Source organism: Melozone crissalis, unplaced genomic scaffold, assembly GCF_028551555.1.
Source record: "Melozone crissalis strain CALT ecotype California unplaced genomic scaffold, PUWL_Pcris_2 ptg000039l_1, whole genome shotgun sequence".
Classification (NCBI taxonomy): domain Eukaryota; kingdom Metazoa; phylum Chordata; class Aves; order Passeriformes; family Passerellidae; genus Melozone; species Melozone crissalis.
In genome coordinates this window covers 7,562,744-7,586,262 of record NW_026535817.1, presented here as the reverse complement: position 1 = coordinate 7,586,262, position 23,519 = coordinate 7,562,744, and the positions used below count along the sequence as shown (strand labels likewise).

Genomic DNA, 23,519 nt, shown 5'->3' with positions numbered 1-23,519 from the left:
CTGCAAGTGTTGATTTGGCTTTTTCTCCTTTTCCCTGTGATTCAGGGGTTAAAGGCTCTGGAGGCTGCCTGCAGAGGCATCATCTGCTCCATCTACAAACTGACATGTGGCTTTTTTATCAGGGTACTGTGGATGTCTTAAAGCAAATCACAGTGCCATTATGCAATTTCATTTGCTGTTCTGAGGCCCCTTCTGAAACAATGGCTCCTTTCTTAGTCTGTGTGCATTTGTGTGATGTTTATTCCTCTTATTCCTCCTCCTTGTAGGGCAGTAAGTTGGTAGCTTTTTTATCATCCCTGCTGGAAACTGGTGTTGGTTCATTGTGTTTCTTTGTTGTTTCTTTTTTTTATTGTTTGCTGCTTTCATGCTATTTCCTCCCCATTCGGTGTCTTCTTGCAGAAGGGGTAATGAACAAATTATTAACCCTTATTCTTGGGACTGTACTGCTATTGTTGTTCTAAACACAGGCTGTTGGTTCAGGTACAGCAGGAGAAACAAGTGCATTAAAGGCAGTTTTCCCCTCCCAACTCCTTCCAGTTAAAATAATAAGAGTAGTTTGAGTATTAAAGGGTAAAAACAGATGAATTGCTACATTTGCTGCTAACATTTGCAAATACTAATTATTCAAAGCTGTTAGGCTGAAAAATTAAGGACTCATCAATATTAGTTTTACGTCTTACAGCACTTGATGGAGAAACCCACAGAGACTTCATAACAAAAGGGAATAAGGTCTACTCATATTTTTTGAGGGTGAATACTGTCAGGAAGACAGGCTGCCAGGAGCTGGAAGGTGTTAGAAAATAAATAAAAAAAAAGAAGCAGAATCAATGCTTCTTTTTCTATAAGATGTGACATATAACATCCAAAGGAGAAGACTGCAAATGAAACCAATGCCACAAAAATACTGCTGTGTAATTACAGATGTTACTGAGCTGAGCAACTCCCTCCTAATCACATTTAATTAATATAAACCCAGTTGCAAGGTGATTTTTGGGTGATTTGAAGAAATGTGTAAGATCCAAAGGACTGGTTTTCTGTTCTCTATGACAGATCAACCAGACAGTCAGTTTTAACAGAATGATACAAACCCATCCTTAAAGAGAATTATGGACACAGCAGGTCAGGAGGTTTTGGGAATTTTCTGTAACTCCTGGAAGTGTCTCCTTTGGTCTTTCTTTCTGCAAGGGTAGGGGTTTAGTCTCATGTTACATTTTTGCATGTTAGTGAGCTTAATACAGCCTCATTTTTACTTGTATGTTCAGTTGCCTTTTGACTTACTGCTGTGCCACAGCAGTTTTAGACATTTATTTGCTTTTGTATGTTGTACAGGGCATCCAGGGTACTAAATTTGGAGGGCATATTTTGGTGTTTTGTTGATATGTAGTTTGTTTGAGGCAGTCTTGTGCCAGGAAACTGTTCCAGGACAGATGAATGCAAGTGTTTCTGGAGCTCTGGAGTAGAAGAGGAGGTACCTGAGAATCATGAAGTTGTTATTGAAGGAATAAAACAAGTACATATGTATTTGTGTGAAACACACTGCTGGGGTTGACTTAAGATGGTACATATTCCATTTATTCCAAACTGTACTGTGCTTGTTATTAATTTTGGTTTTGCAGTGTTTTCCTTGTTCTTTCAGTTCTATAGGTGCTGGTGCAAAAACAGTGTAGCAATGGATCAAAGAAAAAATGACAGTTTTGTCCCAAGTATCACACAGCTGGAAGATTTCCTGACAGAACATGACTCCAACGTGGTGTGGCTGTTAGTAGGTAAGGTTAACTCTTCTACCTTGGTTAAATTTATTCTGTGGTACCATAACAAAGGATTAGCATGACAGTCAGCTACAAAAACTTCCAATATGTGCCTACCTGCCATTTCATCTGGTGTAATTTAGAAAATGATTTAAGGACTATTGTGTTTAATGACACAGCTTCCTGACTAAGTTGTGGGCCACAATGAGCCTTTAAGCCAAGCTGTCATTCAGGCAGTGATGAGCTGGGTTTGTAAACATGCCTGATTTAGGTCTGCTAATTTATTTTTTCTTTAGCACTAGTGCTATTGCTTATATTGGTGTAGGCATTTTTATTCATCTATGAACAAGTGGCTCAAGGACAGCCAAGTAAATATGAAGTTGTACTCAGGTGCATGTAAGAATACTGAAAGTGTGCAATGAATTCAGACTTTTCCAAAGGTAGGTAATTAGATAATGCCTGCTTTCCAGCCTTGACTCTTGGACTTGGAGTGAGGGGCAACACAGGGTCAACAACTTCATTTTTTCATTTTCACTTCTGACAAGTTCAAGTCTATTGGCTATAGACATACTGGAATTATTTTTCCATAGGCCATATGAAATAGAAAGGACATAGGTAAATTATTTGAGGGTGCTTACTGTTTATGTTTAACTTCTAGAATGTTGGAATGGAAAGTTTGTATTCAACATAGAGTTCTCAGTGTAGTCAAGATGGAAATAGGGGAAGTCACTGGTAGTAGCTCATGGTAAAATGTGGAACAGATGCAAATAGATGTGAAAATTTTGTCTTGAAAAGCTTTGCCTTGCTTCCTGTTATGAGGCTGGGATAGAAACACATTGGAATGGTGTTTATTAAGGCAATTTCAACCAGCCTTCCCTCCTTTGCTTTTATCTGCTGACCTATGGCATCCTGCTATAAGGGAGCATAAAAAGATATCAGTGTTTGCCTCTCCTGAGTGCTGAAACAGCCAACTACTGCTCTCAGTAAAAGGTGATGAATTCCAGAAATGAACATGCTCCTCAAAGAGCCATTGCTCACTTCTGGAATCATTTCTAAAAATCACATGCAGTAAAACTTCTGAAATGCAATTTCCAAAACTTGGTTTTAGTGCAGAGGCTTTAAAAATCAAGAATATAGTAATGAAATTAATGAAGTTTATGGGATTTGGTGAAGGGAAAGGCTACAGTTTGTGGCAGAGGTGAGTCTAGTGCTGAAGGCAATGGATCAGAACTGGAAAGAGCACTGGTTTCCCAATTTTCCTCAGCATGTTTCACCTTGAGAGGGCACCTTCTTGACTGCAGCCATCCAGCAGTGCCAAGTTGAACTTGAATCCCAAATTAAACTCTGTGGACCCTCAGAGTGTGAGTCATCCCACCTTTCTCCCTCCCCAGAGAGCCCCAGCAGGGAGGAGCTCACTCACCTGAATGTGGGGGAGGTGAGCACTGTCCTTGGAGTGTGCCTGCCCTCAGTGCCAGCTGCAATTTCTTTCCTGGGATGTAGATCCCACCCTCCCTGCTCTTTCCTGTGTGATCACCCACACAGACTTGGTTTGCTTGAGTTCTTGAGTTTTGGTCACACTGGATCCATTTAGAAAAAAATAAAGCAAGAGTGGAAGAACAGATAGATAGGTTTTGTAAATATTTTTTTTCAGTAATTATCTGAGCTCTCTTCAAAGTTAAGGTTCCTATGTGTTTCTGCACTTTATATTTTTCACCAAAAAAAAATCAATTTTTAGCATAAATAAAAAAATTCTGTTACAAAGTTCAGGTGTTTTCCCTGCTCTGCTTTGGGTGAAACAGAATGGTAATTATCAGTAAGGTGAATTAAAACTAGTCCATTCCTTGGCAGTGCCATTCCTTTTGGGTTTGTCCTTCTGGAAGCTTAGAGAACCCTTGTAATTAGAAATAGGTTACTAGCTCTTAATCAACTCAAGTGAAAATGACTTTGGGGACTAGCAGACCTAATTTTTTAAAAAAAAAACTTGTTTCTCATTCGATTGCTATTTCCTTTTTTTCCCTATCAAATTCCATGCTTGAACTGTTGAGGTATTTCTGCCAACCCAAGGGCTGGTGCATTTCTCTCAGGAGGCAGTGTTGTAGGAAATGGTTTTGTATATGATAATGTTTCCTGTGATAATATATCAAAGACTAGAAATTTAAGTTACAGCTCACAGTTTGGAGAAGAGTAGGGAAGGTATGTAGCATGACTTTGGTGTTGAGGTTTTTTAGGGTGTTCTGAAATAAATGTCCATGTGGGACAATGCATGTTACAATTCAATCTATAAAATCTGACTTCTTAGAATGGTAAGTGGTGTATGAAATAATTGATGCCATCTGCAGGTCCTCTGGAAGGACAGTTTTTGATATATTGGGGAATGGAAGAGCAGTGAAGAATCTATGTTTTTCTGAACTTCCCATTTCCCCCTCCATCTCTTCACACCCTTCTCGCACCATCTCTCTGAAAACATCCATTAAACTGCCCCATCAGTTTCAATTTTTTTGGAGAGCAGGAAGAACACTGCTAAGCCTCATAGTCCTAATAGGTAAGGTTTTTATCTGGGTCAGTGTACTTTAAAAAATGCTTTAATTCATTGTAATCTTTCAACAGCAACAATATTGTCCTGTGGATGGATTATCTACCTAACTTACTATAATTCCCGGAACATTGGACTCATTCTGACCTTGGTTCTTAACAGATTATATAAACATGGCTACATCCATATTGGTAAGTTATGATTCATGTCATGCCACTCTTTGTCTGCTCCAGTTTGTTAAAATCTTGAAGTAAACTCGAGTTTTCCTTCAAGTGTTCCTTCATTAGAGTGATTTGAAAACATTCAGTGGATTCAAAGCAGAGACTCAAGCAGTAAGTCCCTGTTCCAGCACTGCCCTTGCTTTTTAAATAAGCTGTCAGAACAACTAATCACAGGTAGATCCAGACTGGGACTATGATATGTAGAATTGATACTGGCTAGAACATTTTGCATCAAAATCCATTAACTTTTTATTAAAATATTTTAAACTTTTTTCAGTAAAACAGGTCAGTACAAATCACTTGGGCACTCACCCACTTACAAAAATATCTGGTGCTGAGTCACAGAGGGCTGTAGCCCACAACCTCACTGATCACACTCCTAATTTTCTTTCACTTGCTCCTCTGCCTTCCTCTGTCTGCCTCACAGAATAGCAATGACTTCAGTTCTGGACTTTTTCTGCAACAATACCTCATAAATGTAGTGAATACTTCAAACCAAAAAATCCCACTCACACTTGGCCTGCCACAGACACCCTTGCAATTCAGTTGCTGATATCCTCAAGAACCTAAGAACTGAATTCCACACCACATTCAAATCCAGCTTTTTGGAAGAGAGAAATAGATGAAATATTTACTGGCTGCTGCACTTGATCTGTAGGCTTTTAATAAAAATTTCTCTGTGAAATTGCCATTAAGTAAGGACAGCTGACATGGCTGGCCATATGTGGTGTTCTTTATGAACCTCATCAGCAAGTAGAACGTAATGTTAATTAAATCCCACGATTTACTGCTTGGTTTCAGTCGTTTAATGTTTATTTTGGTGGTGGGTTTTTTTTGTTTTATTTTTTTTAAATTATGGTGTACTTTCTGTGAGTGGGGTGAAAAGCCTTAGCAAAAATCTGGGCTGTTGCATTACCTGCTGGTCTTCTCATACTTATTAATCCTTCCTGCTGCAAGCATAATTTGTTGTAATTATTGGACCAAACTCCTTATAGCCATTTACAATTTTTAAAAACAGTCCATCAGGAATCTTTGTTCCTCTGATTATGGTCTTGCACACAATGTCCTGAAACTCCAAATGTTCAAAACAGCTTTTCTAATTCTTTAGAGATTTGCATGGCACCTGGATGTTTCTGTGTGACTCATGTACCTCAGGGGCTTGGTTGTGTTGTTGGGTGCTGCCAAACCCAGCATCCCTTAGTTGTGTGCTTTGTCTCCTGTGTTCTGAATCTCTGACTTGCCTTCAGAAAAGGAACTCAAGATACCCAGTTAACCCATTTCAGGTCATGGAATGCTGTATTCTCTCTGTTCACAAAATCAACAGCTTTAGGGTAATAAGCTTTTTTTTTTTTTTTTTCCTATGATTAGGTTCCTTTTCATTTTCTGTGCTGTCTGGAAAAGTCATGGTGCGTGAAATCTATTTCATCACAGAGGACATGTCCATCAGGTACAGATTTCCAAAGGAATCCTCCTTCTAAATAAGTGTTTTAAATACAGGTCTAAATAGCACAAATGAAAGTGTAGCTTTCCAAATGAGCAGTGTATTTGTAAGTGTTGGACTGTCTCTTTTGGTGCTAGTATTTAACACTCCTACAGACTTGGGAGCTCAATTGCTGCCTTAGCCTTATCATTTGGAAGTGAGTGCTGGATAAAATGGTTGTTGTCCTACCATCTTAGATTTGTCAAATAAACCCCTTTGGAGTGTGAAGTTGCTCTCTTAACTTCTATTTTATTCCAATTTGTTTGGTTTAGAATTCAAGATGGATTTATCATTTTTCGCTGGTGGAAGATGTACAACCCTAAGCAGAAGCAGCATGGTAGGTTTCCCAAAAAGCTTTCCAAGTTTAAATTTACAGGTAGCCTACAGAAACACACTTCCTTTGCACAATCATAGGCATGCAATTGCTTTGTTAATATGTACCTGAAGTACTGTGATGCTCAGAAGGTATGGATTTGTTCACTGGTTGCAGAGTTGATGCAATAAATACAGGATTCATTATCGAGGATATGAACCCTTCCTGACACAAACCATTAATCTTAATAGTGGCCTTCATTAGCTGCAGTCCAGGCATAATTGTCTCTGTATTGCAGTTGGTAGCTATGATGAATAGAGATGTCTCATGTTCTGCAAGTGATTTTAGTTTGAGTTTCAGTGAGTGTTGTGCTTTCAGTATTTTAGCTCAAGTGTTATGGTAGGGGATGTCCTTTAGTATTTGACAAGCCTGTGTCTAGATGACATCTGTGGCTACAGAAGGGAGGAAGTATAAAAAAATTCATTTTTCTTCCTTATCTCTGGCTGAAGATGGATGATTAACACAGATGCAAGAGATTAATTCTAATTAATTCTGCAGAAAACAGAGAGAAAGCATAAGTAGCCTAGGGCTGTGTGCTTAATCGTTTATAGGATTAGAATCTTGTTGGATGAGACTCAGGTCCTGCTTCTCTTGACTTTTTGGAGCCATCACAGCTCCATTGCTCATTCAAGGAGGTCTGGAAATGTCAGCTATCTACAGCTGAGTACACTATTTGGGAGCGTCATTGAACTTTACAGGGTTTTTTTCCCCACTTTGCCTTTGGAAGTGGCTTCTGCTGGTGTGAAGCCTCTCAGAGTTGTCAGCAGGCTCATGGAGCTGTTGCTGTGTCTGTACAGCTCAGCAGTGGCGGCAGTGCTGCATGCAGAATCAGTCAGGTGAATATGAGACTCCACTCTGGGCAGTGATAGGAGCTTGGAAGAGCTGCTCATTTCTATTTACTGAGGCACTGCTCACCCTCTGAGGTAGTAGGGCACAATTCAAATTCACTCTGCAGTAAAAAAGTCATTGAACAAGTGGACCCTAGTCTTAGAGTTAATTAGATTTTGCCAAACCTGTTACTGTCCAATGGGTTTTCATAGGACTGTCTTCATCTGCTAGTTAAAACCCATTTCTCTGGTGGCTCAGAGAATGAAAAATGAGTTGAATTTAATGCAGTGGAGATGGTTGCCTGTCCTCTATGGTGGCATTTTTTTGCTTGGCTTTAATGTTTGCTGCTGGCATTTAAGGCCAGGTGATTAGTGGACAAATAATCCAAATAACCACAGAAGTGAGAGGTGTCCAGGTCTGACAAAAAAAGTGACATGACTAAAATGCTCTTGAGGTTTTGTGTATACTTGGGAAACAGAATTGGTTTAGGAACAAAAGCTGGAGGATTGTGTTGTGGATAGGGCACACCCCAATGACTTGGCTCAGGTGCCACAGCCCATTAGCAATTTTCACATTGTGAAACAATCTGGTAGTTACTTGTACATAGCCAACATAAATGCTGCTTTGAATAATTTAGTATCATAACATTCAGATTTGCTTTGTCTCTTTTTCCTTACCCCTTTTTGCTTCTTTTCCAAAAGTGTTTTAGCAACCAAATTGACGTGTGGAGGTCAAACCTTATTTTGCTGTTAGGAAAAAGAGATACATGTCTCTTTAAATCCCCTTTAAATAAATAAATGAATTGGTACATATGATTTCATTTAGTAAATCAAGTCTAATGCTTGCATCCAGGAATTGAAAAATTACATTTATTTGTCTTCTTGATGCTGCTCAGATCTTCTGGGTGATCAATTGTGTGTCCCAATCTTTGTCCATGTCATTCTTTGCCTGACTTATTGATGCAATTTAAGGTTGGCAACAAATGGATTTGATGGTGCTTTTCTGAAAACAGGAAGGAACTGAAGCTGGCTCATTAACTTTTCTGTCTCCTCTTCAAGAAACCTGTGATGTCAGTGGGCTCTGGAAACTTACTTTCTATGTATATTTATTTTTATAATTATATGGGAATTTCTGGTACTTGAGGTGTGATGGGGGAAAAGTTGGGACAGTGTTGCAGAGATGAGTGATTTTGAGGGACAGATGAGTTTTTTATCAAATTGGGTGCATTTAATCAAATAGATGTCTCTAAACCTTGGCTCTTGGGCATCTGCATTCCTTCTTTTGACCCTGACCACAAATGTTTGCTCCGAGTTTTAGTTTCTTGTGTTTTGGGAAATGCTGCCTTGAGTTTGTACCCCCTGAGTTACAGCTGGGGGACTGCTGTAATAACCATTGATTCTTCAGCTGCCTGAAGTCTGTTTGACTTAGCAAGACCAGATGAGGTTTTTAGAGCAGCTCAGGTCTCTTGAGTCAATGTGTAATGGGCACTCTTTCAACTGGGTAATTAGGGGGAAGTGGTGCGAGCTTTTCCCTCACATTAACTGCATAATTAGGTCACACTTTCTGAGGCGAAAGTATGTCAAAGTATGTCACAATCAGCTCTCTATATGATCAGCAGATGTTAAAACAGGTTTTAAGGATCAGAGAGCCAAGCTGATATAACAGTTGAAATCTTAAAATTGTGAGAGTGTTGACTGATTGCGCCAAATGAGCATGATCTGGTTAGTTCTTCATCTTAATAATTTCTCTGTGAAAGAAAGCTTTTTCCCACTTCAGGCATGCTGTACCAGGGAGCTTGGCTAGAAAACCTTTTGTGTTTTGAGATTGAGTTGCTCTCAGTGATATCTGTGCTAAAAAGCAGAAATTTTTGCTGAGGCTTCTGTTCTATGCATCAAGAGAGAGGTTTGTTTGTTTTTATACGTGAGACTGAAAAACTTCATTTACCGTTTTGTGCAGTTTTGGTCTGGATTTATTTTTGGACTGGGACCTAGGGGTGAAATGCCTTTCAGATTTAATATTTTGTATGCAGCTGTCTTATTTGCCAAGTTTTACTGATTTGCTTAGAAAGCTGTAATTATTTTGTGGAATTTTTTACTGCTTTTTAATATGTACTTCAGCAGCTGTTCAGTACTGTGTGGATTGGTTTTGCAAAATGTGCATTTTTGGGAAACTGTAAATATTCCAAGGGAATGTTGAGATAGAATTAGAAGCTCTTTTCCTACTCTTTGGTTAGATCCAAAGGCAGAAACTCGACTGTATATTATGGTGAATGACTTTGAATTTCACGTGTACAACCGCTCTGAGCTTTATGGACAACTTCAAGAGCTGTTTGGCTTGGATCCCACAATAATTCCAGCAAAGAAAGATGATGAGAGAGCACAAGTGAATGGGAGGCAGAGAACACACACCAATCTTGAAAGGTAAATAATTATTAATTTTGCTGTTTTGTTGATGCTTTGTTCTGCAAAGTGCTGAACTAATTGGGGAATGTTTTGTTAACGTGTGCTCTGGAGGCCAGATGAGGGAAGCACAACTGAGAGAAATTGCACTGACAAGCCTGACAGTCTGCATCTTTTCCCTTTCCTCAGATTTCCTACCAGTAATAATTAAAAAACACAGCCAAACAAACCAAGCACTCTTGTTTAATGATCAGAGACAGGCTGAAAAATCTGTTTGAAATAGGGTGGAGAGGAAGCATGTGTTGAAGAGGATTATGCTGGCAGAATAATAATGGTTTTGCTCAGTAGAAGTAACAGCTGCTCAAGACATTGAATAGGCAAAATGTGAGGATCTCTATGGTCTTGTGTACAGCTACACAAACTGTCTTCTGTTAATTCCTCTTTTTGGGGTACCCCAGAAAATATGGAGTGGAAATATAAGGAGTTTTATCTGGCTTATGTGTGGTGCAGTCAGATGTTCAATAATCAGCCTCTGTTTGGGCAGGACCTCAGCAGGCTGACTCACTGTCAGGAGCAGAGAGGATCTAATGAGAACTGAGTCCTGCCACTGCTGCTGGCCAGTTGCTGAATTTCAGAGTGGGCAGCTGCAGGAGGCTGTGGCGCTCCTGAGTTTGAGTAAGGGCTCTGCCTCCCAGCCAGTCTCACTGTGTTTTTATCTCAAGCTCTTATTGACAGGCACAAGAAGGATTTCTATCGCCTTTGAGGAGGATGTGTCTTGGGAAATGAAAAATCCCATGCCTCAACAGGAGTATTTAGAACAGGCCAAGATCCTCTGAGGAAGATTTATTTAAGTACTGCTCTGAGTTAAACAAGGCATGCTTGTTTCTTACCTATGTCAGCACCAAGGTGCAGCTCCGTGTGCTTCCTGCTGTTCTCTCAGGCTTGGTGCAAGTTGTCTTGCACCCTCCTGGGGAAGGAGTGTTCCCCAAGATCTGTGTCCTGAAGACCTTTAGAAGAAAAATTTGCTTGGTCCTTCTGCAGAAAAAGCAAAGTAATAACCCCCTTTTTTTTCTTTTTTTTTTTTTTTTTTAATTTAGTGTTAAAGTAAAAACAGAATCTCAAGACCCCTCTTCTTCATGGAGATCACTTATTCCAGTCATTAAAGTCAATGTGAGCACGGTGAGTATAAAGACCCTTACAAGGAAACTATTTATCAGTATTTGCCATTCATTTTTCTTACACATTCTATTCAAAGTTTTTCTTTGCATTTATGCTTTTAAAAAAGTTCAAGTTACATCATCGACACTCCTCTGACCAGTCACAAATCCTGCTGGTGCTGGTGGAAATACAGCTATGTTCTAACTTCTGGGAAATACTCATGCCTTAGTCTTAGTAATGATTTCCAGACTGTCACAAGTAATGAAATTGTGGGTGTTGTACGCTGTGGGATGTGTTGGTTTTAAAGAATCAGGAAGACTGTTATTGAGTTGATAGAAGAAAAAATTCAGAGTGTAACATACAAGCTAATATTTGTAGATATGCACAGATTATGGCCAGGACTTTTGTCTGTGTTCTTCATTTGCACATGGCTGGTTCAACTGCATTTTTATAGGTAAAAAATACTTAAATGTAAGAGTTTGAGTGTCATGTAAGAGGTCACTGTGAATAGGTATTTAAATATAAGAGATAAGTGATTAGCAGTGAGTTACTGGGTTTGCTTTTTGATTTAGGGTCGCTTGGCATTTGGCAATCATTATCAACCACAAACACTTTGCATTAACTTTGATGATGCCTTTTTGACATACACCACAAAACCACCTTCGAGCCACCTTGATCAGTTCATGCACATTGTGAAGGGAAAATTGGAAAATGTTCGAGTCATGCTGGTTCCAAGTCCAAGATACGTTGGTCTTCAAAATGATGAGTAAGTTTGGGGTACTTTTGTGTCCATATTATTTTCTTATTTATTTTAAGAACACAAAGAAAAGAATGTTTGATGTGTTTCCATGTGTTTATTTTATTCAGTGTGTTTATTTGTTACTACTCTGAAGGTTTTGGTTTTGGATCTTTGAACAAATTTGATTTATGGAGAAAAGTGCTGGTTTTCTGTGTTATTCCAGGTTTGTGTTTTTAGTGTGTCTTCTGCTCTGTTAAACAGAGAATCATAGAATAGTTTGGGTTGGAAAGGTTTCTTTGAAGGCCACCTAGTTCAAACCCTCCACAGCAGATCAGATTGCTCAGAGCCCCATCCAGCCTGGCCTGGAATGTCTCCAGGGATGTGGCATCCTCTGCCCAAGGTCTGTTTTCCTTCTCTCAGGTACAAGAGCTGTACTCAGCCTTTGCCACCACTGAATTTCTAGCTGAAATGCAAGGTTTAAGGTGTTGACTTGTGTAAAGCAGATTCATGGTTTAGGAAATGCTAATAAAAAACCCAAACAGGGCAAAAGCTGTGTAATACGTGGTGGAGGAGAAACCATGTTATCTTTTGAAGACAGATTGCTGATCCTTTTACCTCTGTGTGTTTTGCATAAGCAGGGTTAGGCAGCTTGAACCGACTCGAGGAAGTCAAACACAAGCCCGAGTGCTTGCATGAAGTAATAAAATAAACTGTACGTCATTTGTACCTTAATTGGCTTTTTATCAGCCAAATACTGCTGTTTGTAACAGGGCTTTATGTTTTTCTAAGAACATTCTGTGGCTGTGCACAGAATCTTCCTCTTCCAACATGACGACAAAGGAAATTTCTGCAACTAATATTGAAAACAAATAAGATTAAAACAAAATGGGATTAAGATACTCAAACTATTAGCTTTTCTTGCTTCCTCTGAGTATTTGCTTTTTATGCTTTTACCATCCCTGTAGCTCCTGATGGGTGAAGGATGGCATCTGTGCACAAAATGTGCTCTAATTTACTGGGCAAATTCAAAAAATTGCCCAATTCACTGGAAATGGAGAATATTTGACTCTTTGGAGCCTGCCCTCTTACACTGTTTTGGCTAAAATTTAAGCTGGGTGTTTTAACTTACAGAAATTCCTGCAGCCAGTGTATGTGTAAAAAACAGCCAAGTGGCATGATAAATTTGTGGCAGACTGAGAAATCAATCCAAACAGCAACATTTCACTTTGGAAACTGACATTTTGTGTTACAAACATCCATCTCAACACTTCTAATTCTCTTTGCAAATAAGTCCTCTGAAATTGAAGAAAAGAAAAAAAATGGTGCTGGGGAAAGCAGGTCAAAGTAGAAGTTTGGAGGCAGCAGGCTTAAGGTTCAGGATAGATATTAGGGAATACTTTAAAATTACAATGATCATCTCATTTTAATTTTTTGCCAATATCTAGTTTGTGTTCAAGTATGATCATTTGCTGCTGTTACTCTCAAAATAAACTTAGTTTCAAGGTTCCTACCCTGTTGCTTTTGAAGCGTTTGTGGCAGTATGTGATTTCTGCATCTGCTGTTTTTCATGTTTTCCAAGGTTTCCTGCCTTTGAAAATGAGCTGTGGTAATATGGGCTCTAACAGGTCATTCTCTTACACAGTCATAGGAATTGTCTTTTTTTGTCAAGAAATGACAGTTTATGAAAGTGGCTGAGAAACTTCAGTAGTGTCTTCTGCAGTAAAACCAGAATTATTAAAATGTAAATTAATGTGGGAAAGGGATTGTAATAAACCAATGTGGTAGTGTTAGAGAAACATTTCACCTCTTAGATTTATCATTTAGATCCTTTTATAGTGAGGGAAGTGTTATTGAGGCAGAGCAGCTTTTTTCTTCTTTTTTTCTTTCATTAACTGATGGTCTAATTACTGGAAGTCCTGTCCCTTTGGTGTAGAGGGCTATTTTAGTGAGAAAACAATTAGCAGGTGAAAGAACAATATAGGACAAGGAGAAAGGAACTCTTGCCTGGAAGAAACACTGAAAGTAAAAGTTCAGTAGTTACTTGTGGTTTAGGATATCTGAGAAATGCCTTTGTGGGGAAGAACCTGGAGTCTTCATGCTTGAGTTAACTAAACTTTTATTTAATGTAATGGTTATAATAGTAATAACAACATTATGATCAAGGGTTTGGTTTTTTCTCAAATCATTATGCAAATCCATTATGCTTAATATGTTGCATTTGAAATTATTTGAGTTCATGAAGATCAGTCTTGGCACAGGGATTTTTACCTTTCATCTTTTCACTCTTTCCTTGCAGACCCCCAAGGCTGATGGGTGAAGGTTTTGTTGTAATGCAGTCCAATGATGTTGATATCTATTACTATATGGATGAACCAGGTACAAGCTGTTAAATACAAAGATAGTTTATTTTTTTTTAAGGTGAAAAATCTATATGCTAAGAGAGCTAATGCAATGTTTTGGAACAATAGAAGTATCATAAATATGCTTTTGTTCTGACTGCCCTTGAAGTATTGCCTGAGTCTTGAGCAAAGACAGCACAGTTGATAATGGTATGTACAGGTGTAGGATAGGTGGCAATTTTGGATCATTTTTGGTTGTATTTCTTAGCCTTCCCCTGGAAGTCTGCATTGAATTGTCTTGATACTTACATACGGTAGTGCTCTCAAATAAAACTGACATGAGGACACTTTAATTGTTTTGTGCTTAAGCAAACATTTCTCTTATAATTTGAAGCAGCTTCCTTTAATAATGTGTTTAATATTTTATGTAATGCAGGCCTTGTACCAGAGGAGACAGAGGAGAGTAATGATGGAGAAGCCAGCAATGAAGACAGCAAATTACAGGACCTGCCACCATGCTGGGGTTTGGACATTGTGTGTGGGAAAGGGACAGACTTCAACTATGGGCCTTGGGCTGATAGGCAGAGGTATGACCCTGATTTACAGCTCTCATCTTCATATCCAGTATTACTGAGAAAGCTTGCTCAAGTTTCCATTGTGTGATTGCTCAGAATTTGTGTGTTTTAGGGTAGACCAAGTCTGAAAGAAGAGTCCTGCCACAATGGTTTAAGATGAGTAAATTCATTGGTGTTTATGTTGTTGGCCTTCCCAAGTTAGGATTACTCTCATTATTGAATTAACAGATTATGTTCCCTTTTTGGAAGCAAAGTATTTTTAATGTTTATTGAGTAAAAGGTTTAACTTGTTAACTGTTGATCTTTAGATTTATCAAGCTCCTGTTAGCTAATATGGGAATAAACTGCATATTGATGAGGAAATCTTAGGGAAGCAGAAATCTGGCTATGAAAATAATGAGGGAGGAATAATTTATCCTTGCTTAGCATAATCAGCTGCTTGATGTTATCTCCAAAGTACTTATTATCTAGCTATTTTAATACAAAATATTAGCCTAGAGTTCTATTGTTCTTCACTTGGCCCTGGATGCTTTGCACATGAGCATTTCTGGTGAGGACAATAGGGTTGTTTAGAGAGTGAAGGACTATTAAGCAAAAGTGACATAATCAGTGCTTTCCCTCTTTTCCCCTGTTAATTACAGGCTGGTACTTGGCCTCCACTAATTCTCCTGTGAAACTGTTATGATTTCCTGTCTCTCAGGAGTGTGAGGATGGCAGCCCAAAGAGTAGTCATTAGATATGATAGTGCATTTTAGAGAAAATGTTGCTTTCTAGACCCTTTTGCTAGAAATATGAGGTCAGTGAATCATTAATGATACTTCTAATACTCCAAAGAAAGCTTGCTCTATAATGGAATGCTTTTTATAATCTTAACTGGCTCAGTAGAAAGCAGTTTAGTGCCGAGTGCATAGAGTTCCTAGATGCACACTAGGAACACTCTTGCATCTTGCTGTGGATGGATCCTGGAAGTTTGGGAGCTTTTAAGCTGCTACAACAGCCAGGTGCTGGGTGCAGGAAGAAATTCCACCCCATTAAGACCTAGGTAAACTCTGCTGTCTGTGCTTTGTCACTCTGCCTTTCCTGTCAAGTATTTCATGGCACGTTCAGCTAAAAATCTGTGGAAATGTGGCTTCCATTCTGAGGTCTAAAGTTTTGTGTTTTCCTTATTTCTGGGCCTACACCAACTATTTATGCACAAGCTGAAGAGTAAATAGATGATTTGCTGCTATGCTTTTGTAACAGATTTTATAAACCAAGGATTAAGAATAAAAAGAAAAACATGGTTTGTTTTCCTTCCAAATTAACTTGCAGACAGAAACCATAAATTTTAACTTCTTGCCATTGACACTTTTGGAGGTTGCAATAATGAGTTGGAAGGCTGCTATAATGAAGATATTCAACATTCTTCCTTATCACATCCACTGGTTGTCCAAAGACTGAGCTAAGAGGAAGATAGTTAAATGAACCAAGTAGATGCACAAGTACACATATGTATTTCCTCTGAGAACAAAAAAAAAAAGGTTTTTTTTTCTGTTTCTCCACTAGGGATTGCCTGTGGAAGTTTTTCTTCCCACCAGACTACCAAGTTATGAAAGTCTCAGAAATTGCTCAGCCTGGGAAACCAAGACAGATCCTTGCTTTTGAGCTGAGAATGAACATCATTGCGGATGCCACCATTGATTTGCTTTTCACCAAGAACAGGGTAATTAGTGAGACTTTATCAAGAAATTAACTTTGTCTGCTGTGGTCGCACTGTGCTTTTTGGTTGTGCACAGTTTTACTTGTCTCAGGTGTTTATTACAGAGCTATGGTTTTAAAAGCTGGGTGATTTTTATCTTTTTTATAATTATGAGCAAGCCTTTCAAATAGAAATGTATTATTAGAGGCATTATTTTAAGTTTGCTTTAAGCTTTAAAGGTACATCTTAAACCATGCCGGCTCCTGCGGTCTTGGGGCTTCATGTCCTGTGCAGTCTTAAATTCTAATGAAGCTCACCATGATAGATTAAAAAAATCAGTTTCTTCTGATACTTCTGAATGAGGAGAACATTGGAGGAACAGAACTAGTATGTGTAGGAGTTGGGATTTTTCTTCTTGTTCCTACTCTTCCACATGGGGTACAGCATCACTTTGTTGTACCATTGTTGTGTTCTTTGTGGGGGGACTGAAAGGGTTACAATTGCAGTGTACATTAGACTAATGTACATGTCTGACACTACAATTCTTGGGTTAGAGTATTTTGTTGTTTCTCTAACTGGACTTCAGTTCGCATTTATTAAACCTAAAAAAGGTATTTTATTATTGTTAAACCTAAAAAAGGTAGATTACGTTGTACCAATACGTATTGATAGTTCATTCGTGCTTTTTCTGAAGGCAACAAGGACTTTAATCACCAGGTGTGGATAATGGCAGCCAGAGGCAGAAATAAACCTAGAAATCACATTTGGACTGTTTTGCTTTCTTGCAATGCAGGAAACGAACGCTGTACATGTGAACGTTGGTGCAGGATCCTATTTGGAAATAAATATTCCCATGACAGTGGGTGAAAATGGTGAGTAAAGGCTAAGCTAGCTTTGTTTTTTACTGTGTTTCCTGAACAGTTATCTTAATTCCTGTGTGTGCCAATGTCTTTTAGTGTTTTTCCTTTGGAATTTTGAGATGTGTGTTCCTAAGGAAAGGAACAAAAAAACTTCCCTGTACAGTTCACTGCAAGATGTTCAAGCAAATATCCCTCAGGGTACTTCTTGGTAGTGGACTGCTGAAATCACTGCTAAAAATGGATTAAATATTGATCTAACTCTTGTGTCTAAATGATAATTTGATGATTTTGGTTTGCCAGGCTATTCACCTACAATTAAAGGGCAGCTCCTCCACGTGGATGCCACCAGCAGCATGCAGTACAGGACTCTCTTGGAAGCAGAAATGCTGGCTGTAAGTGTGCATTAATAAGCACAAAGCTTCAGTCTCTAGGGGATTTTTAATAAAGAATATATTTGCTTTTCTGTGGAGCAGTCTTTACTTTCTTAATGCAGGAAAATGCCTTTTTAATGTGTTTTGCAGGACCTAAATACATAAGGAATTTTTATGTACTGAAACAATTGTGCATGTGTGTCATCTTTAGTGACTTAAAAAGCACTACCTTGGTGTATAAATTACCTATTTACAAATGTTGCTTCATTTATTGTGTAGCCATGTGTCCATACAGGCTTGGCCTTAATTCATGATTATGCTCAGTAGCTCTGCAAGAGGATGTGTGTGCACAAGTACTTAAAAGCACTCAAGTGTGCTTGAACTACTTGAGACATATTTCATACTCCATTACTCTTTTGTTTGCCTAATATTTCACTTCACAGTGTTGTAGTTGTGCAGATTACCCTTCTTGTTAGTTTTTAAGTTATCTTATTCAAGTGATATTTTTATGAATATCAACACTGTATCAATGGTTGAAAAACAGTCTCTTCCTGGGGCATTTTCTTTTTGGTGTGGTGCGAAATGTGATGCCCTTGATGAAAACCTTGCATTTCACATTGCTTTGTACATCTACAGCAGCAGATGTATCTGAAACTCATCTATACCTTTCCAAATAAATGAATACACTAACACTTGACCTTCAAACACAGAAGGAGGGACAGAGATTAAATTATTAAGGAACTGCAAGTACCTTCTGTTCATCCCAGCAGGACAACAGTTGTAATTATTCAGTAGGGTACATGTGTGAACAGTGCTGAGAGTCAGGGTCAGGCATTGTCATCGTGCAGGTAATCCTGATGCTTTCATTTCTTGCCCGCAGTTCCACATCAATGCCAGCTACCCCCGGATATGGAACATGCCACAGACATGGCAGTGTGAGCTGGAGGTCTATAAAGCAACCTATCATTTCATCTTTGCTCAGAAGAGCTTCTTTACAGGTAACCTCTTTGCTAAATAGGTTACATGTCAAATATTCTTTCTTTGGGATTTGTTTTCAAATTTTGCTGAGTTGTGCAAGGTCAGGTTCTCTGATTTCATGTATTTAAGGTAATAAATAGTTTCTGAGGACAAAATTCCTGATGCCTATAGAATGTCTAACTGCATGGTATTGTTACATTTGAGTAGAAGCACAAATAATTAAATTTTCTGAATAAATGTCTAAATAAATTGGATTTGCAGTTAAGTGATCCTACATTTATTTCTTACTAGAACTCATCACAGCTACTGATTTGCTTAATTTGTCACCCATGATGTTGATTTTTGCTGATATCTCTCTTTGCTTGGCTCATTTTCAACTACTTGGGCTTTGGATTGTGTCCGTATGGCTGACAGATGATGAGGAAAAGTCATTTGCTCCTCAGGCTTCTGGCTGTGAGGAGGAAGGCAATGCAAGGTGGAACAGCACCACCCAACTGTTGCTGGGAGCTCCAGCTGCAGCAATGGAAAGAATAGAGCCCCATCACTGTGGTGTTAATTAGCCCTGCTGGGAGGAAGGTTTAATTAGTGCAGGCTTGGTGCCATGCTAATGAAGTTATCCCCCGAGTGAGGCCAGAGCCACTGTCTGGGTAGTGCCACAGTGCCCAGTGTAACCTGCTGCTGTGCTCAGGGCAAAAATCAGCTTTTCCAACACCAAATGCTAAGGAATCACTCACCTGCTGGCCACTAACCCACCTTTTGTTGCTTGCTGTGGGTGTAGATCTGATCCAAGACTGGTCCAGTGACAGCGCACCTGATATTTTTTCATTTGTTCCATATATGTGGAACTTCAAAGTCATGTTCCATCAGTTTGAAATGATCTGGGCAGCAAATCAGCACAACTGGATTGACTGTTCCACCAAACAACAGGAGAATGGTGAGATCACTTACTTTGTATTTGGAAGAAGTAGCCTGTATAACAAAAATTCATCAACAAAATACACTGTATACAAATGTATGAAGAGATAGAGTACTAGAATTACACCCAAAACCTGGTGGGTAAAAAAAGCATTGAGATATTGTTATTTTTATTGTTTTCCTGCAATATCCTTGTGCTAAGTACAATGTCTTTCTAGAAGCAACAAGGTGTGGGTAATAAATACTTTCAGAATAATTGATTACAGTAATTAATGACTCCAAGTACAGTGTAGTTAAATGGTAATATTCTGTCATGAGTTCTTAAATATATTTTAATTATTACGACCTTATGTTTGATGTTTTGTCTAAGAACAAAAGAGAGAGTAATTCTGACAAATTTGTTTGGTTTTCCTTTTCCCTCCCAGTCTATCTGGCAGCTTGTGGAGAAACCCTGAACATTGTTTTTTCTCTGCCTTTCACTGACTTTGTTCCAACCACATGCAATACTAGATTCTCCTTAAGGGTAAGGACATCGTGTAAATGTGAGATTCTTTCCTGAAAGAAAAAGTCTTTTTCACTTTCAGTTCATAGAATTTTTCTTGAAGCAACCCAGAGGTAAATGCTTTCAGTTTGCTTGTGTGAAGCATTTAATCATAGGCTGTTGTAGTTTATATATACATATATGCACAAAAATGAAAATATTTCTGGAAAATACCAACATGCATACACTTCATACATGCATAAATATACACATCTAGTATGCATATTTATTATATGTAGTTAGATTGTGTGTCTGTCTGTGTTTTATCACCTGGAATTCTGTTCCCCTTCATTTATGAAATATGAAAACCTAATGTGTGTTCAAAGATAGAATCAAATACTGTACTGGCTACCCCCAAACCATTTTGAAAAGCCATGTTCCAGATTTTTAAGAGGTTCTGTAGCATAAATAATGATCACCAAGTGTTTTTCACAGATGCAGATAATTCTTTGTATTACTGTACTTTTTGTCTTCCTTAAAATAGAACTGTCTACTGCTGCTAAAAATAAGAAACTAGTTGATGGTGATGTTGCTAATTTGGTATAATTTGATAGCAAAGAAATCAATGTTTTATAGATTTCATTCTTTTTCAAGTGTGATTTAGTTGAGATGTGGAGTAAGCTTGTTTTAGTAATTTAATTTCTGCAGTGGAAGAACAGGGATCACGAAAAGTTGTCCAGTGTTTTATAGGTTGCTCTAGTGATGTGCAAGTTATTGGAATTGTAAGCATTCAGAGCTGCAGAGCTCTTGAGACTGCACTAAAACTTGCTGGGAAACAGATTTCTTGTCTAATGATGCCTTTATGTAAAATAAAGATGATGGCACACACGAACATGATGATAGCTTGAGCATTGTGCATAAGATGAATGTAAATTAACTCTCCTGTTGCTGATGTTTGACTTTTAGGGAGAAGATGTTGATCTTCATTTGTATCTGCCTGATTGCCATCCTAGTAAATATTCCCTTTTTATGCTGGTAAAGGATTGTCAGCCCAATAAAATAAGTCCCGAGTCTTGTATGTCTGCAGAATGTCAAAGTGGTCAGAAAACAGGCAAACCCAAGTGGAGGAACATTACTCAGGAAGAGTGAGTTTTATTAAGATACCTATGTATATTTGTGTCTTCATGTTGACTTTTCTTACTTTTTTATTTTGTTTGTGATTCATGAACTTTTGAGGTTGCTTTAAAGACGCTTAAAAGAAGTGTTGTGCTTGAAATAAAAGGATGCTGTTTCCTTTTGAAAGGGCTGGATGGGTTGAATGCTGGACAGTCCCAAGTGTTGTGTTCACAATTGACTACTCCTGGCACCCAATTTATCCTCAGAAGGCAGATGAGCAGTTAAAGCAATCCTGTAAGTGTCACTACCTTTTCCTTGTTAGCATTGCTGCATTTGGGAAGCTGCTGGGACTTTGGATCACACTGCTTCCATCTGCAGAGATGAACTTGGAACTGAATTGCTGTTTTATGTCTCAGGGGAATGTTTTGATCATTAGAATGCACTGGGATTGATTTAAAACCTGACAGGATTCCATGCTGCTACATTTCAGGATGTGTCCCAGTTCCTTGTGTAAAAAAGAGGGTACTGTCTGCAGTTCACTTCTCCTTGTCCTTAACAAAGTGGATCTCTTAAATGGGTTGTTGCACAAGATAAAATATCACTTGGTATATTAAACATCAGGATATTAAATAGGAAGTACAATATTTTTGGCCATGCCCTTATATTTTCTAATTTGGTTTTGACTTTTGAATGTTGTGATCTCATCTTATTATTCAAATTGTTTAAATTGATTGTATATGAGATGTAATAATAGTGCCTTCCCTTTATGCATGTCAAACTGTGATTTCATTGTTCATGGTTCAAGTGAACCATCAGAAAGGAGTGTTAGACTGGTCAGTCTAATGTCTAAGAATTTATTTTAACTTAACTGTCTAAATATTTCTAGATAACAAATATTCTATAAGTATGTGCTTGCAAAACAAAAATTTATAAACACAGAGATTAAAGTAGGTTAATTGAAATGCAGAGGGAGGTATGCAGGAAGTTTTGGGGTTACATAAAACTTTCAGGCTGAGATTCTAGAAGCAGAACTGATGGAGGAGAGATGTTGGAAGAATAATGAGGGCTAATTTGAAAGGGCCACAATCAGCAGCTGTTAAAGGCATGCTGGATGGCATTTTTAGGGTTTGAGTTCCAACAATTGACATCTAAAAGAACTCTGATTTGTGAGGATGAAGCAGAAAAGGTGAGATGGATTTTGCAGATGCTCATTAAGTGCTCTTGTGAGACTGTCAGCTTGTGTCAAATGTGCCTTCCTCACATTCTGAGAACATTTCCTCATATTTGTAGCAATTGAAACCTGTATTTTCAAGTTTGTACATACACAGGTAATTGATCTGCAGCTTCCTCCAGTGATTAGTTCAGCAGTCCACCTCACTCCTACTCCGTGGTGCTGATGGAATCTGCTTGCACTAGCAACATCTGTATTTTATTTTGAGTCAGTCCATCAAACTCTGAGAAATATGTTGCATTACAAAAGATGTAGTTTCCATAAAAAGTGGTCATCTCTCTGCAGCATTTGGCTGATGCATAACTCATAAGATGGTGCAAGCACTGAGCAGGCACTGTAGACAATAATGGGGAGTTCAGGCCTTGGAGGTTTCTGCCTGCAGGTGTCTGTAGTTCTGTATGTGCCAATTCTTCCCATTCAACTGGCACCTGAAATCTTCCTCCAGCTGGAGCATCAATTTTTGATGGTTTTCCATGGAGTTCTCTACTCCCCAGCAATCAATTCACATCCCCAAAATACTTCCAGTTACTCATTACATTGTCATTGCCTTTCCTCTCTTAAGACAGTTTTTGGGCTCTCTTGTTCCTAATTCCAAGTACAAAGAAGGGGTAGGAAATAGGATTTGAATTTCCAAACTGTTTTGTGACTAGCGTAGTTGAGTTGTTGGAGACAAAATTTTGGCCTTCAGAGCTACTAGTTCAGAACAGATTTTTAGTACAACTTTGCACTTTGCTTGTTTATTCTCTGTTGTTTATCCTGCAGTAGCTGTGTGGTTGTGGGAAATCTGCTCTGCTGAAATGAAAGCATGTTTCTGTTTAACTTCAAAAGCAAGCTAAACATACTGAATACTCTTTTTTCAGAACTTCAGGGATTGTTTTCTCTTGCATAATTAACATTGACTATAATATTCTCTATTTTCTCGTCTTCCCATAGTTACTGAAGATGAAAAACTAGATCTGTAACACAGACATGCTAATGTAATTATACAATTTAGGTGCTGAAAGTTGTGTTTAATACACATTCCTGTTGGCTGAACTTGGTCTAACAGAAGCCTGTGCTGTAATCAAAAATCTGTTTTCTATTCTTCTGTTGCTTCCAAGTGTCAGAAATGGAGGAAACCATGTTGTCTGTGCTGAGGCCATCCCAGAAAACCAGCGACAGCGTGATCTCCTCTCCCACAGCTTCCAGCCGCCTTCCCCTCGACCCCTCGGAGCTGCCCCCGGATAAACTGCATGTGGAGCTGGAGCTCTCCCCAGATTCCCAGATAACCCTCTATGGACCCTTGCTCAAAGCCTTTCTCTCCATAAAGGTAGGCAGAGCAGCACAACTTGCAAAATTTATGGGTGGCCACTTGTAGGAAGGGGAAATAATGAGTGTTAAAACGGCAAATTCAATTTCGGGAGGATATGTGAATTTGGATGAAAACTTTTGGTAGGCTCTAGTTTAGAATTGCTCTGGTGATCTGGTATGAATCACCAGATGAATTTTGTTGTCAC

General features: G+C 38.6%; 1 protein-coding gene across 9 annotated transcripts in view; it reads left to right on the top strand.

Moving 5' to 3' along the window:
- Nucleotides 1–23,519, top strand: part of BLTP1 (bridge-like lipid transfer protein family member 1) — an 87,623-nt gene that overhangs the window by 5,891 nt on the left and 58,213 nt on the right. For all 9 annotated transcript variants that reach the window (XM_054283742.1, XM_054283743.1, XM_054283748.1 and 6 more), the window contains exons 2-19: nucleotides 1,637–1,766; nucleotides 4,356–4,472; nucleotides 5,871–5,949; nucleotides 6,255–6,319; nucleotides 9,417–9,603; nucleotides 10,680–10,761; nucleotides 11,313–11,506; nucleotides 13,776–13,855; nucleotides 14,255–14,405; nucleotides 15,939–16,095; nucleotides 16,865–16,943; nucleotides 17,232–17,323; nucleotides 18,183–18,300; nucleotides 19,059–19,214; nucleotides 19,621–19,718; nucleotides 20,643–20,821; nucleotides 20,980–21,086; nucleotides 23,124–23,332. In XM_054283742.1, coding sequence (XP_054139717.1) covers nucleotides 1,670–1,766; nucleotides 4,356–4,472; nucleotides 5,871–5,949; nucleotides 6,255–6,319; nucleotides 9,417–9,603; nucleotides 10,680–10,761; nucleotides 11,313–11,506; nucleotides 13,776–13,855; nucleotides 14,255–14,405; nucleotides 15,939–16,095; nucleotides 16,865–16,943; nucleotides 17,232–17,323; nucleotides 18,183–18,300; nucleotides 19,059–19,214; nucleotides 19,621–19,718; nucleotides 20,643–20,821; nucleotides 20,980–21,086; nucleotides 23,124–23,332 — 2,247 coding nt within the window. In that variant the 5' untranslated portion in view covers nucleotides 1,637–1,669. The remainder of the gene's footprint in view (nucleotides 1–1,636; nucleotides 1,767–4,355; nucleotides 4,473–5,870; nucleotides 5,950–6,254; nucleotides 6,320–9,416; nucleotides 9,604–10,679; nucleotides 10,762–11,312; nucleotides 11,507–13,775; nucleotides 13,856–14,254; nucleotides 14,406–15,938; nucleotides 16,096–16,864; nucleotides 16,944–17,231; nucleotides 17,324–18,182; nucleotides 18,301–19,058; nucleotides 19,215–19,620; nucleotides 19,719–20,642; nucleotides 20,822–20,979; nucleotides 21,087–23,123; nucleotides 23,333–23,519) is intronic.